General features: G+C 36.0%; 1 protein-coding gene across 1 annotated transcript in view; it reads left to right on the top strand.

The window, feature by feature from the left end:
• Positions 1-13,678, top strand: part of RFX6 (regulatory factor X6) — a 56,356-nt gene that overhangs the window by 37,629 nt on the left and 5,049 nt on the right. The window contains exons 8-16 of the mRNA XM_007116474.1: positions 1,674-1,751; positions 1,874-1,987; positions 4,337-4,386; positions 6,794-6,953; positions 7,893-8,037; positions 9,358-9,467; positions 10,622-10,739; positions 12,200-12,322; positions 12,988-13,194. Of these exons, the coding sequence (XP_007116536.1) occupies positions 1,674-1,751; positions 1,874-1,987; positions 4,337-4,386; positions 6,794-6,953; positions 7,893-8,037; positions 9,358-9,467; positions 10,622-10,739; positions 12,200-12,322; positions 12,988-13,194 (1,105 nt within the window). The remainder of the gene's footprint in view (positions 1-1,673; positions 1,752-1,873; positions 1,988-4,336; positions 4,387-6,793; positions 6,954-7,892; positions 8,038-9,357; positions 9,468-10,621; positions 10,740-12,199; positions 12,323-12,987; positions 13,195-13,678) is intronic.

Raw genomic sequence — 13,678 nt, 5'->3', positions numbered from 1 at the left:
TGAGCCATGGCCGCTGAGCCTGCGCGTCCGGAGCCTGTGCTCCGCAACGGGAGAGGCCACAACAGTGAGAGGCCCGCGTACCGCAAAAAAAAAAAAGATTTAAATATTTTGATGATTTGTGTATAGGAGAAAAAATTTTGACACAAATAAATGGAAATACTTGTGAAGATAAAAGTTTACTTGTACTTTAGTAGGTTTCAGGGATCAAAGGGTTAATTTTGGACAACAATTATGAATTCCTTTCTATCTTTCATGCTGTCCTTATCCTCATTTTAGAAATATGTCTTGGCAGCCTATCTAAAAATATAAAATCGTTGCTTAAAATATAGAGCATGTCTCATTTGCATCAATGGTGACATGTCCTGCCAGAGGTGTGTAGTCAGCATACCTCCTTGGAAGTAGATTGGTAATCTGCATGTCATCGTTATACAGCTTTGCGCTAAACCACAAAGATATGTGCTGTCGCTGGGCTGCAGGGACAAAGGTTGGAGAGCAAAGAGTAGGGGTAGGACACCCCCATCATCATGACTACCCTTGATACTATGAAGGTAAAAATAGCTAAAAACTGTAAGTTTCTTAACATGAATTATGGATTACTCCAACCACTTTCATGTGTTAATTTATTTAGTCCTCATAACAACCTGACTAGATATTTACTGTCATTATGATCTCCATTTTATAGATGAGGAAATTAAAACACATAAATGTAAAGTAGTTTGCCCAGTATCACGTAGCAGATTAGAGCTAGCATTCAAATCCAGGTATCCTGTAGGCAAAGCTCACACCTCTAAGCTCTAAGCCTGTTCCTGTTCGCATAGAACACACAACCTGTAACAGGTAGGAATATTTCTAGCTTATGAAATAAAGATGTTTTGAATATGAATATTGTTAGCTTGCCAGAATATCAAGTTCTAATCCATCGCATATTTTAAAATATGTTTAAAACTTTCTATCTCTGCGATACAAATATCAGTGTAACATGGAAATAAAGAATTTTCATAACAGACATTTAATGTTCAAATCTTTTTTTGGTCAACAAGTCATTTGATATTATTACTAATTTTAGGTAATGTAGTAAAGTCTTATACTTCATACCAGGAAAATTGTTCCATGTGCATCATGTCTCATTTTATCTTCTTTAACACCTTACGAGTGATATGTTACTACTACCTTACTTGAAGATATAAAGCTTGGGGTCAGAGACAAAGCAACCCGTGCAAAACAGTGCAGTGGAGCTGATGCTCAGTGTTAGCTGACTCCACAACTGAAACTGGAAACCACTGCACCACACTGCCCAAGCACCTACTTAATAAAACTGTGTGAAGATCTGATGTATTTTACATTTATTTCTCCAATCAAAGGTAATTTTTTTATTAAGCAGAAAACTACAATGTTGCTTTGGCCCATAGTTCCCTGAACAATCAGCTTTTTCATCATTCTCATCACACTGTCCTGCAATTGTCCATTTGCTTGCCTTTCTCCCTTCACAAGGCAGTGTGCTCCTTAAAATAAGAATTGTGCCTTTATTTTTGATTCCTCGGATTGAGCACAATGCTTGGTACATAACATGAACTTTAAAAATGTGTTTGAATATATGAACAAATGAATGCATGAACAAAATGAAGCCAGCACTGAAAGGGTGCTTTTGTTAAGATTTTTCTTCCTTGAAATAGGTTGATACCCTAATAATGATGTACAAAACTCACTGCCAGTGCATCCTGGACAATGCAATAAATGGAAACTTTGAGGAGGTAAGAGTGACAAAGAATGCTTTGCTGACTATATTATGTAAATGTTCTTGTCCTGTTCTTCATATGAGTTCACGTTAAGGAAAATGTTAATATTAATGTACATATGCTTTGCTCTCAACTAGATCCAGCATTTCTTATTACACTTTTGGCAAGGAATGCCTGATCATCTTCTTCCCCTGCTTGAAAACCCTGTTATCATTGACATTTTCTGTGTTTGTGACTCAATTCTTTATAAGGTAAGCTCCTTAGGATGTCAAACATGAACCATATATTTCTTTAAAAAACATTCCATCTAAATTTTTGCAATATATTTTCAATAAATTTGTTATTCCTGGCTGGAGATACACTATTAATTTTTTTTCTGATGAGAAAGCAAGCAGTTTAATAGTGTATATTTAATAGTGAATGTATTTTAATATAAATTTTCATTAAGTAAAACAAAATCAGTTTCTGTTTACAGCTAAGAATGATTCTAAATGTGACATACTTCCATAAAAACTTAGTTAATTTTTATTAACTAGTTTAAGGTGTTTTCAGAGTTAATAACTTAGTGGCTTTTTCACGGTATCAGTGTTTGGGGGAAAGCAGAATTAAGCACTCTTATGGGACTAATAACTTGAAAAATTTGGAAATCTCTAGCGTTAATGCATTAATGACCAATTCTGTTCTTGAGCCAAATAAGAGTCCCTAAGTGTCTACAGAAGGATCACGAGGATATCATAAACAAATAGGAGCTGGTTGGCCATCTAGCCAGCCATTCAGCGGGGAAGAGGGTGAAGCTAATTCCCCCAACAGTCTGTTCCCTAGTTAGAGCAGACACAGGTCCAAGGTGAGGAAGAAAACTGTATTGCAATCTGGGTATTTTAAAGTGAGTTTGTCTACATTAACCTCCTGTATTGTCAGAAGGGAAAACAAAAGCTTTCCTTTTAGAACATAATTTGAGTGAGCAAGAAAACCCAAGCTGGAGTCCTGTTAAGTATTTAGGAAGTAAAATCCTTCTAAGTTAGTTGCTGCTGTTACGTTCTCAACTTTGCAGAGAAGTGAAGCTGAACCTAGATAAACTCAGTCCAGAAGCAACTCTGCAAATCAAGAACTGTAGGTGGGCTTGAACCGGGATGAGTGAGCCCATATTTTCATCCTCTGTTCCGTTCTTCCTCATCGCAGTATAAGAAAATAGAGTCTCTACCTTTAGTTCAAGCTAAAGCTGAAGAAGGACAAAGGAGAGAAAGGATTGTCTCATTTTTCTGGGTCAAATAAGAATATCATCATTTAGAGAGAAAGGGTTTAGTTTGCACTAACAGATTGTCTGAAGTGTTTAAGACATGAGGAAGTAACCAGAAAGGGGAAAGAAGGTGGTTCTAAGAGTAGGTATAAGAAAAGACCTGGACTCGTGCACACACATTTACCAGCATCAAGGTAAAGCTGTTTTGGACTATCATTCAACACCTCCAAGAAATATCCTTAAAGCACAACTTCCCCCCTCGCCACACACAAATGGTCTATTTCTTTGAGTCCAACACAAAAGTCCAGAGTTTAAGTACCGCTACGTGCACAAAGTTTTTCCTCCTCCTCGTGGACCCAGGGAGGCACAGTGAGCATAGAGCAGTGTAATATGAGCTTCTGTAAGATCTTCATCCCATCCCTAGAAAGTGGTCAGCTTTTAGTCCATAGAACTGTACATGATTGCCAAGGCCAGTTCATTGGTAACTAGCATATGGGCATATCCAATACCGTCTCTTGTTTTAGTGTTTCATATACACGGACTACATGTGCATTTTGCTGGTAAGCTGCACAGGCCTTTGTAGATGAGTATCTACTCACGTTTTGAAATATCTTTGAAACATCCAAGAAGACCTCTTGGTCCTCTTCTCCAGGCTGGCGCACTCAGTTTATGAGCCAGCCTAGGGGATCTGTATTGTTCATATCCTATCTGGTTCCCCATCTCCTTTATTTATCATAGTTTTTCCTGAGCTGGGATCAGTCAGCACTAATTTTTTCTTTTTTTCTTTTTACTAGTTCTCATCAAGGTCCTACTCACCATATCACCCACATTTTTTTTTTTTTTTTTTTTTTTTGTGGTATGCGGGCCTCCCTCTGGCAGGCTCAGCGGCCATGGCTCACGGGCCCAGCCGCTCCGCGGCATGTGGGATCCTCCCAGACCAGGGCGCGAACCCAGTTCCCCTGCATAGGCAGGCGGACGCGCAACCACTGCGCCACCAGGGAAGCCCGACCCACATTTAAGGTTCAGTCTAGCCCTTTATTTTCAGTGTTCTTTATGTTCCAATAATTAGCTCTCTGTACCCGGTACATTTGTGTCACCTGCTTAACTAGCACTGCAGTGCTTCTATATACCCCCTTTCCCCTTGCCTTTTACACACACACACACACACACACACACGCACACACACACACACACACACAACTTACATATATACATTCATTTTAGAGATAAAAGTATAACTTTCAGAAATGAGTTAACATATTATTCTCTAGAAAGCTAGGAATAAAAAGTAATTGACAAAGAGTAAGTGTGTTTCTATAGAAATATTAAGGATTTATGTTAACTCTCTTTTGCTGTGATTAAGGTTCTAACAGATGTACTCATTCCTGCAACAATGCAAGAAATGCCTGAAAGGTAGGTTCAGTCAATAAAATATGATAGTTGCTTGTATAGGGTTTAACCTTATACATCATAGTAAAGCAAAACATTAAGTAGAAGTTCATTCATTTACCAATATTATTCTCCTATTCCTGTCCCTTTGTATGAGCTATAAGAGATGTGCCTCAATTTTTATATTCAAACCTCCATGAACAAAATCGATAGAACAATCCTGAAATCCCTTTAATCTGAGAGCTGCCCACGTGAAAAATAAATATTTAAGTGTAGTTGACCTTTAGGTTACTGAGGAAGCTCCTCAATGGAAACTGGCTAGAGGGAGATGAATGGGGATAATTGATGGAAAATAATCACAATAATAAAACTATAAGGAAAATTATTTTATATTTATTATAACTTTGGTTTTAATTGCCAAAATCAGAAAGTAGCATAATGGAATTATCACCTTCTTTTAACAAAGGAATAAGATCTCAAATTGAAATGATGCCTGAAGATTTTTCACAAAGTCTTTTCCTATTGTTCTGATGTGAGAACAATAGGAACTTGAAAAAAAAGCCAATTTTAAAAAAATGAATTCTAGTAAAGTAATGAAATTTATTTTAGTATTTTGGGGCACAAATACGTATAGGGTGAGCATAGTTGGTTCTCAATAAATACATGATGATTGATAAAACAATCTTTATTTTTGATTTACCTTTTCCTCTAGACTGGTTTATTTATTTAAATAATAATTGATATTGGCCTGGTCAATAGTTTCTTTTAATTATTAATACGTTGTCTTTAAACATCTAGCCTGAGCTCTGAATTAGGTACACTTAACACTTCTGTGTCACAGCAAAATGGCTATGCTTACATAGTGACAGGCATTCAGCCGTGTAACTAATAGTAATAATAGCTGACTTTTATTAAACACAGTGTGGGATTTGAGACTTACATAAATTATTTCACTTAGCCTGAAAAGTACTATTTATGTATTTATCTCTTAAGTATGCAAGCAGTTCATATTCATTTAGAAAATGAAAAACACGCATAAATGCACTTTAAAAATCACTCATATAAAATAAGACTTAAAAAAATCACTCACTGTCTTACCACATTTTTAATGTCTTAGGTTATTATTGTATCTCACAGACTTTTTCCTAGGAATGTTAAAAATGGAATTATAGTACACATACTATTGCAGTATACTATGAAAATCTTTCCATATCAACAAATATAGATTAGCATTTTTTAATGATTGATTGCATAGAAATCCAGCATCTGAAAAATACTATACTTTATTTAACCAATTTCTTATCATTGAACAACTGGATTTTTTAAAAACAACTTGTCAGACTATTCTAAAGTAACTGTTGTGATCCAAATTCACAAAGAGGAACCTGGGAGTACAAAGAAATTAATTTATCTGCCCAGAGGCAGCTGATTTTTAAGAAACAGAACCTAGATTTTAATTGAGGTCTGTTTAACTCCAAACTCTGCCTATTTTTTTCCTGTACTATATCACTGCTCCCCAACATATGCCCCATCCTAAATATATTTAGATCTGTTTTGTTGAGATATAATATGTAGATTGTTGATGGATTTATAAATTTTTGTATGTTTTCATAATATATACACAACCAACCTTTGCAATTTTCTAAATGGGGTCCTCTAATTAGTATGTTTGTGGTAATTTGTTCTACAGTTATATTTGGATTATAAGAATATGTTACTAGAAACAAATATTAAATACCTGAAATGGCATTATGATCCCTATGCGTGTCTCTCAGTAAGCCAAGGTATGCAAAATCAAGTGCACACTTACCTTTTCCCAGAAATATTTTATAGAAAATGATTGAATTATGAATTAATATTAATAATAAAGTATGTCTTATTGATCACTTTCTGCCTGCCAAGTTTTAACCTGAACACTTTCCATGAATTATTTCATGTAATCCTCATAATAATCCTGTGACATGGATACTATTCTTTCTTTAAAAAAAAATTTTTTTTTTGATGTGGACCATTTTAAAAGTCTTTATTGAACTTGTTACAATATTGCTTCTGTTTTATGTTTTGGTTTTTTGGCCTCGAGGCATGTGGGATCTTAGCTCCCCGACCAGGGATTGAACCCGCAACCCCTGCATTGGAAGGCGACCGGGGCGCGAACCCGGTTCCCCTGCATCGGCAGGCGGACGCGCAACCACTGCGCCACCAGGGAAGCCCTGGATACTATTCTTATTCCTATTAACAGATGAGGGAATTGGACCTTCAGGAGACTGAGTATTTTGACCAAGACGATAAATGGCAGACCTAGGCTGACTTCAGTCACGTTCTTGGAATCAAAGAGGAATAATATACCTCCATCAAACTGCATTTATTTAATGCATTTTGAACTACTTAGCATTTAATACAGAGTTTTTTGTTCTTTGGGGTTTTTTTGTAGCTTATTAGCAGACATAAGAAATTTTGCTAAAAATTGGGAACAATGGGTTGTTTCATCCTTGGAAAATTTGCCAGAAGCTCTAACTGACAAGAAAATACCTATTGTGCGAAGATTTGTATCATCTCTGAAACGACAAACATCTTTCTTACATCTTGCACAGGTACGTTGGTAAGCCGAGGGTATTTGAGTCACCAAATAAAAAATGAATCATCTGATAGCAAAGATTGGGGAACTTTCAGAGATTGGAGACTGAGTAGCCAGCAATTAAATGCAACATGAGATCCTAGAGTGAATGCTAGAACAGAAAAAGGACATTAGTGGGAAAACTGATGAAATTCGGTAGTCTAGTTAGTTTAGTTACTAATATTGTACCAGCGTTACTAGTATTGTACCTGATTTTGATAAAATACAATGGTTATGTAAGATGATGATATTACGAGAAGCTGGATAGAGAGTATGTGAAAATACTCTGCACTACTTTTGCAACTTTTTTGTAAATTTTAAATTATTTCAAAACAGAAAGTAAAAAAAGAAAAGAAAACTTTTGAATGAAACGTAACCTGTAAAACTCTTATTTGCCAGATGAATTCAGTTAATAAATGAATCCAATTAATAAAATTAATAGGTTATGGGGAATGAGCCCGTGTGATGTTGTGAAACCCACAACACATTTTAAACTGCCTCTAATTTAGTTCTCTTAAATAGGGAGAAAAAAGTAATTCTTAAATTAGAGTTCCATGTTTGTATACTGTTAAAATATACTTGCCCTCTCCTCAAATGATCCTTTGCTTTATGAAGGTTTCTAGCCCCCTAAATTTTGAAAGACTAGCTTGGGATAGTTCCAGATAAGAAATTTAACGTTGTGAAATTCTTATTTTATGACCACGGGTAAAAAAAATTATTTTCTTATTCTGAAAATAGTTTTCAAACCTTTAACAGAGATGATCATGAATCTCAGCTACTGCTTTTAGTTTTAAAATAAAAAAAGACTTATTTATGATACTTTTCTCTCAAGAAACTATTTCTCTAGAGGCTAAAATTTTCTTTCGATGGAGGATCAGTGATATAATTTAGTGTCTTTTTTACTTTCTTTATGGAGATTGCCAGACCAGCTCTCTTTGACCAGCATGTCGTGAATTCTATGGTATCTGACATTGAAAAGGTTGACTTGAATAGTATTGGATCTCAGGCCCTTCTCACCATTTCGGGCAGCACAGACACTGAATCTGATATCTACACTGAATGTAAGTCTTCTCTTTTTGTTTAGGGCAGGGTCTCCCAACCTCAGCACTATCGATGTCTCGGGCCGGATACCTACCTCTTTGATAGGGCAGTGGGGCTGTCCTGTGTAACGAAGGATGCTTAGCAGCATCCCTGGCCGCTATCCCCTACATGCCAGTAGCAGTCTCCTCCGAGTTGTGACAACCAAATATGTTTCCAGACATTCCCAAATGTCCCCTTGGACTACAAAATCATATCTGTTTGAGAAACTCTGGTTTAGAGAAATACTTGTGATTTTAAAAATTGTTCTCTATTTTAAAACAGTTGTACTTACTGATTGTGAAAAACCTGGAAAATATAGAAAATATTAAGAGGAAATAAAAGTCATCTATAATCTCATTGCCTAGAAATAATCCAAATAGAAAAAAACCTGGGAATAATCAAAACAGTTTTGAGTTTTGTGAGTTTTCTTCCAGTTTTATATTACATGCATATGCATTTCCACGCGTTTTGCACCCTTGGCGTCATATGGTGTATAATGCATACCGAAATGATATCTCAATGCAATACTGTTTTTCAAAGCCGAAATGCCCTGCTTAGGTTTGGACAATCTGACAGAATTTACCAAGCCAGTACGTGTGACCGGACAACCAGGTTCCATTTCCCAGGGATAACAACCCACCATTTCTCCCATCATTTCTCTCTGAAAACACCAAAAAATGCAGCCTCCTATAGGCTGTAGCACACTGCTCTCTGGGGACAGTCCAACGTCAGTCCTGCTTTCTGTTTCTCAACATAAAATTATATTACCGTTTGGGATTCAGTAAACCTCAAACTCTTTAATAAAATGATAGTCCTTTACTGCCCCTTTAACTTTTACATGATAAAAGATTATTTATTTAAGTGGCTCAATTCTGCAGGGCAGAATTTAATTTTTGCTAAAGATAAAGGATATTTCAGAAAGCAGGAAATCAACAGGTCTAGCTTAGTTCAGTCATTAGGTTTCAACTAATCTGTTGCATTTAATGAAAGCATTGCATTCAAAATGAATAATCATCTCTACTGACAACAGTTCTTCCCTAGTATATAGTATATAAACCTGCATTTCAATATATACCAAAACATATACACTTATGATTAAAATTTTGAAGAGTAAAGAACTAAGGATTTTTTGTTAGTTTCCAGGATATGAAAATAATTTCTTTAAAACATTTAATTTAATCTACCTGCCTTGCCCTTTTATTCTATAAAATTATTAATGATTTCTACTTTTAGTTTTCCTCTTGGGTTCAAAGTAGTGTGCAATATTCTGCCTTTTTTTTTTTTTCCTTTTTACATGGTAGATGACTCTATCACAGTGTTCCAAGAACTGAAAGATCTCCTTAAGAAGAATGCCACTGTGGAGGCTTTTATTGAATGGTTGGATACTGTGGTAGAGCAGAGAGTTATTAAGGTATTTTTCAATGACATTCAGAAAATAAAATTTTGTTAATAGTAAATGCTAAACTGGCTGTAATTTCTTGAATGGTGGGGGGTGGTGATAGGCTATGTGTAATAATGCTTTGAAAAGCTTTTGAAACCCTAGCAATAAGGGAAGTCAAATATCAAGATTAGAAATATGGCAGGTGGTTTGTGACCGCCTAGAGGGGTGGGATAGGGAGGGTAGGAGGGAGGGAGACGCAGGAGGGAAGAGATATGGGAACATATGTATATGTATAACCGATTCACTTTGTTATAAAGCAGAAACTGACACACCATTGTAAAGCAATTATACTCCAATAAAGATGTTAAAAAAAAAGAAAAAAGAAAAAGAAATATGGCAGATTTGAGAGCACTGGGCACAGCTGCAATTCTATTTATCGTTTTTTGACAGACTACAAGACACTATTCCTTCCCTATCAGTCAATAAGGTTACAGCTGTGTAACATCAGTAGTGAAAGATAAACTTAGAAACTGGAAAGAGCTGGCCCTTTTCTTAAAAAGCACGTTTTCATAAAAGCTGACAGAAGATATGGTTTTAAGTATTTACATTTTTTAATTCCAGGAGCTCAGTATTTTGTGTTTTCATGTGGTTTCTTCAACTCTTTCAGTTAACCTTCAAGTCATCCATCATGAAACAAGGCCATAAGAACAAATATATCCATCACCAGTTGGTGTTAGCCATTCCATATCAAGGAAACTAGTTATAGTGTAGGGACTTTTTTTCTCCTGGAAGGAAAACAGATTATCATTCAGGACCAGAGAAGTCAGAGTTAATCATTCACAGAAATATATAACCCTTCCTTCACACTTCGCCTTCTGCTTTTTTTAAAGCTCTGTCAAAGGAAAATTAAGAGAGAAAATATTTTGTAAATCATTTCATTTCGTTGTCCAATTTACTAGGTAACAAAACCATATAGAATAGAGATCTATTAACCTGAAAAATGATGGCAAAGCCAGATGAAAATTAAAATCCCTAGACACATCATTTTATTTGATAAAATAAATGGCATGCCCTGTCAATCTGTCCATTTGTCAGACAGTTTTTCTACCTCTTGATCTTACGTAGGCAGCATGTAATAATGAAATGACAGATTTTATAGTTTCATTTTGTTCCTTTACTTTTAGACCAGCAAACAAAATGGAAGATCATTAAAGAAGAGGGCTCAAGACTTTCTGCTAAAGTGGAGCTTTTTTGGTGCTCGAGTAATGCATAATCTCACCTTGAACAATGCATCTAGCTTTGGTATCTTATGTGCTTTATAAAACTCTTCTTAGATGAATTACATCATTCATTCCTCAGTCACATTTCCTGTCAATTTTTAAGCATGTGGCCCTGTCATTCCTCAAATCGGACTCTTGAGCCGGTAGAGAATGGTAGGTTTTAGCCTGGGCTTTGTAGTCAGACCACTTGCAGAGTTAAATCCTAACACTGCTTCTCTTTGGCTTGGCTTAACCCAAGTTAGGCTGCTCATTGTAGAAATGGGAGAATATTTCTTTCATTGGGTTATATAGGCACTTGAGTGACGTGGTATGTATAAAAATACATTGCCAGAACCTGGTAAACACAATAGATAGCAGCTATAACCGTTACACTCCATCAGTGCTTAGGTAAATTTTCTTTGTTAAACAAGCAAATAAACAATAATTAATACATTATTTTCCAAAGCCACTATTCATTGAAATATGGCAAAAGTTTGCATCTTTTCCAGGAACCTGCCCTCATAGTTGTATTCCAAGAATCAAAGACCAGCTTAGAAGACATGCTGTCATATGTTTTTGAACCATCTATCCTGATCTATACAACTTATGAAAAAACTGAGTCGTTAGCTTTTTCAAAAATTGAATACCTTCTTTTTCCTAAAATTTCTGAGATTCTTAGTTTGTAGTTATAATGCTATCTCCTGGACAGTACCTCCACATTTGGTAGTTGTATTTTGAGAAATCCTTGCATTATAAAATAGGTTACAATTAACTAAATTGGTTCATTTAATTTTTAACAGAATTAGATAAAATCAGTGAACTTGTATTGAGGGATGAACAAAATATGTTGTCTATTATTTGAAATATGTTGCTTATATTTAAGGTTTCTTAAATTATACAATATTTAAACCAGACCTTATTATGAAAAAAGACTTTTGTTGGAAAATCTGTTGAATAGTTAAAAGAAGTTTAAGGTTTTCCAGGACATCTTCCCCATGAAAATTACTTTTCTCCTTTTTTTCAAATGAAAGAGCATTTTGTTTCAGGCTAGAAAGACATCTTCTTACTTGATACTTTTTTCAGACCATGTTGGCTATTGTCTAATTATTTAGTACAAAGTAAACAGAAATAGAGCAGAGTAGAGCTCATTCTCCCCAGGTTAAAGCTTATCACACTCCAATGTGTGCCCTCTTAAAGCATAAAGCATGTCTCACTTTCATCCAAATTTTCCTTTGATGTAATTAGTGGCCAAAGAGCTGGCAGGACAGTACACACAGTGAGCTGGGCAGGCGGTACACAAAAAGATTAGAGACCCAAGTTAAGCATGTTGGTCTTAGCAGGTCATTTAAAGTCCAACAAATATTTGTTTATTTCAGTTGCTCCTTGTAAAGTGTTGCGAGATGGTCACAAAGATAACTTGACTTCTCTCTTTCTCTTTCCTTCTCTTTCTCTCCCTCATTTCATCTCACAATGCCCTCTTCCCATTCCCTATCCATAAACAAGGTTCTTTCCATTTGATCCGAATGCTTCTTGATGAATACATTCTGTTGGCCATGGAGACCCAGTTTAATAATGACAAAGAGCAGGAGTTACAGAATTTACTGGACAAGTATATGAAGAATTCAGGTAATTTAAAATGGATATCTTGTTTTGCCTATTTCTTTGTTGAAACCTAAGTTCAAGAATGTGTAAGCACACATGTTAAATGCATTTATAACAGTCTCAGATTTTACTCCCCAAATGTCACTACTAACACAGGATACTAACACTAAGAGAGCCCTACTTTTTCTTTCCTCCATTGGTATATAGAGTAGTCAAGGTACTTTACTGGAAATGCTGAAGGATACAAATCAATATTCTTAACTTCTGAGAACTTAGATAAAATTGGAGAAGTGACGATAACACAAAAATAACTAGAATTTAAGACAGCACATGTGGTATACCACCTTATAAATGGTGTAGAGATGAATTCTACAGGAATTTAAAGAAGGAGGGACACAATATATTTGGGATGTGATGCCTTGCATTTTGAAGGCTGTTCACTACAGAGTGGATTATTTAGTGCCCTGAAGAACACACCTACATCCACAAATATACAGTTAACAAAAACCAGCACCACTGCCAGCACCAAAGATCTGCCAGTCTTATTTCCCAAGGAAAACACTTCTCAGGAATTTCCAGATTTATGACACAACCCTAGAACATTTTCAGTTTTTTTTTTTTAACTTGGGCTTATCCACTAGGAATGTGGCAATGATATTAGCTTTCCTATTTAAAAAAAATCTTTCCAGATGCAAGTAAAGCTGCCTTCACTGCTTCTCCGAGTTCATGCTTTCTGGCCAACCGTAATAAAGGGAGCACTGTTCCCAGCGATACCGTGAAGAATGAAAGCCATGTGGAAACAACCTATCTTCCTCTATCATCCAGTCAACCTGGAGGCTTAACCTCTGCTCTGCACCCATTCCCTGCTGGGAATACAGACAACATGCCGCTCACTGGTAGGCTGTGAAACAACCAAGAAGACCACACAGGCTTCAATATGTCTCACAGGAAACTATTTCTTTGTTTTCTTAAAACTGGTAAACTCCAGGCATTTCAAGAATAAAAAGGCTTTTTATCTTCACTGACTTATAACAAAGCTTTATAATATTTTTGTGATTTTCAACATTTGTCATTCACATTTTTATCAATACCATTTTTAAGATAGGTATCACATTTTAACATACTCTCTTAGTTATATCGAGGTCCCAATAATTGGTTATTTTCATTTAGTGGAAGAAAAAAATAGATTAGGTGTTCACAAAATCATTAAAATACTTTGAAAGTCAAAAAATATGAGCTTCTTGGGCTTCCCTGGTGGCGCAGTGGTTGAGAGTCCGCCTGCCCATGCAGGGGACACGGGTTCGTGCCCCGGTCCGGGAAGATCCCACATGCCGCGGAGCAGCTAGGCCCGTGAGCCATGGCCGCTGAGCCTGCGCGTCC

Source organism: Physeter macrocephalus, chromosome 10 (genome assembly GCF_002837175.3).
Source record: "Physeter macrocephalus isolate SW-GA chromosome 10, ASM283717v5, whole genome shotgun sequence".
In the NCBI taxonomy this organism is placed as follows: Eukaryota; Metazoa; Chordata; class Mammalia; order Artiodactyla; family Physeteridae; genus Physeter; species Physeter macrocephalus.
Note: the sequence above shows the minus strand (reverse complement) of the source record. Positions and strands in the feature narration are given on the sequence as shown.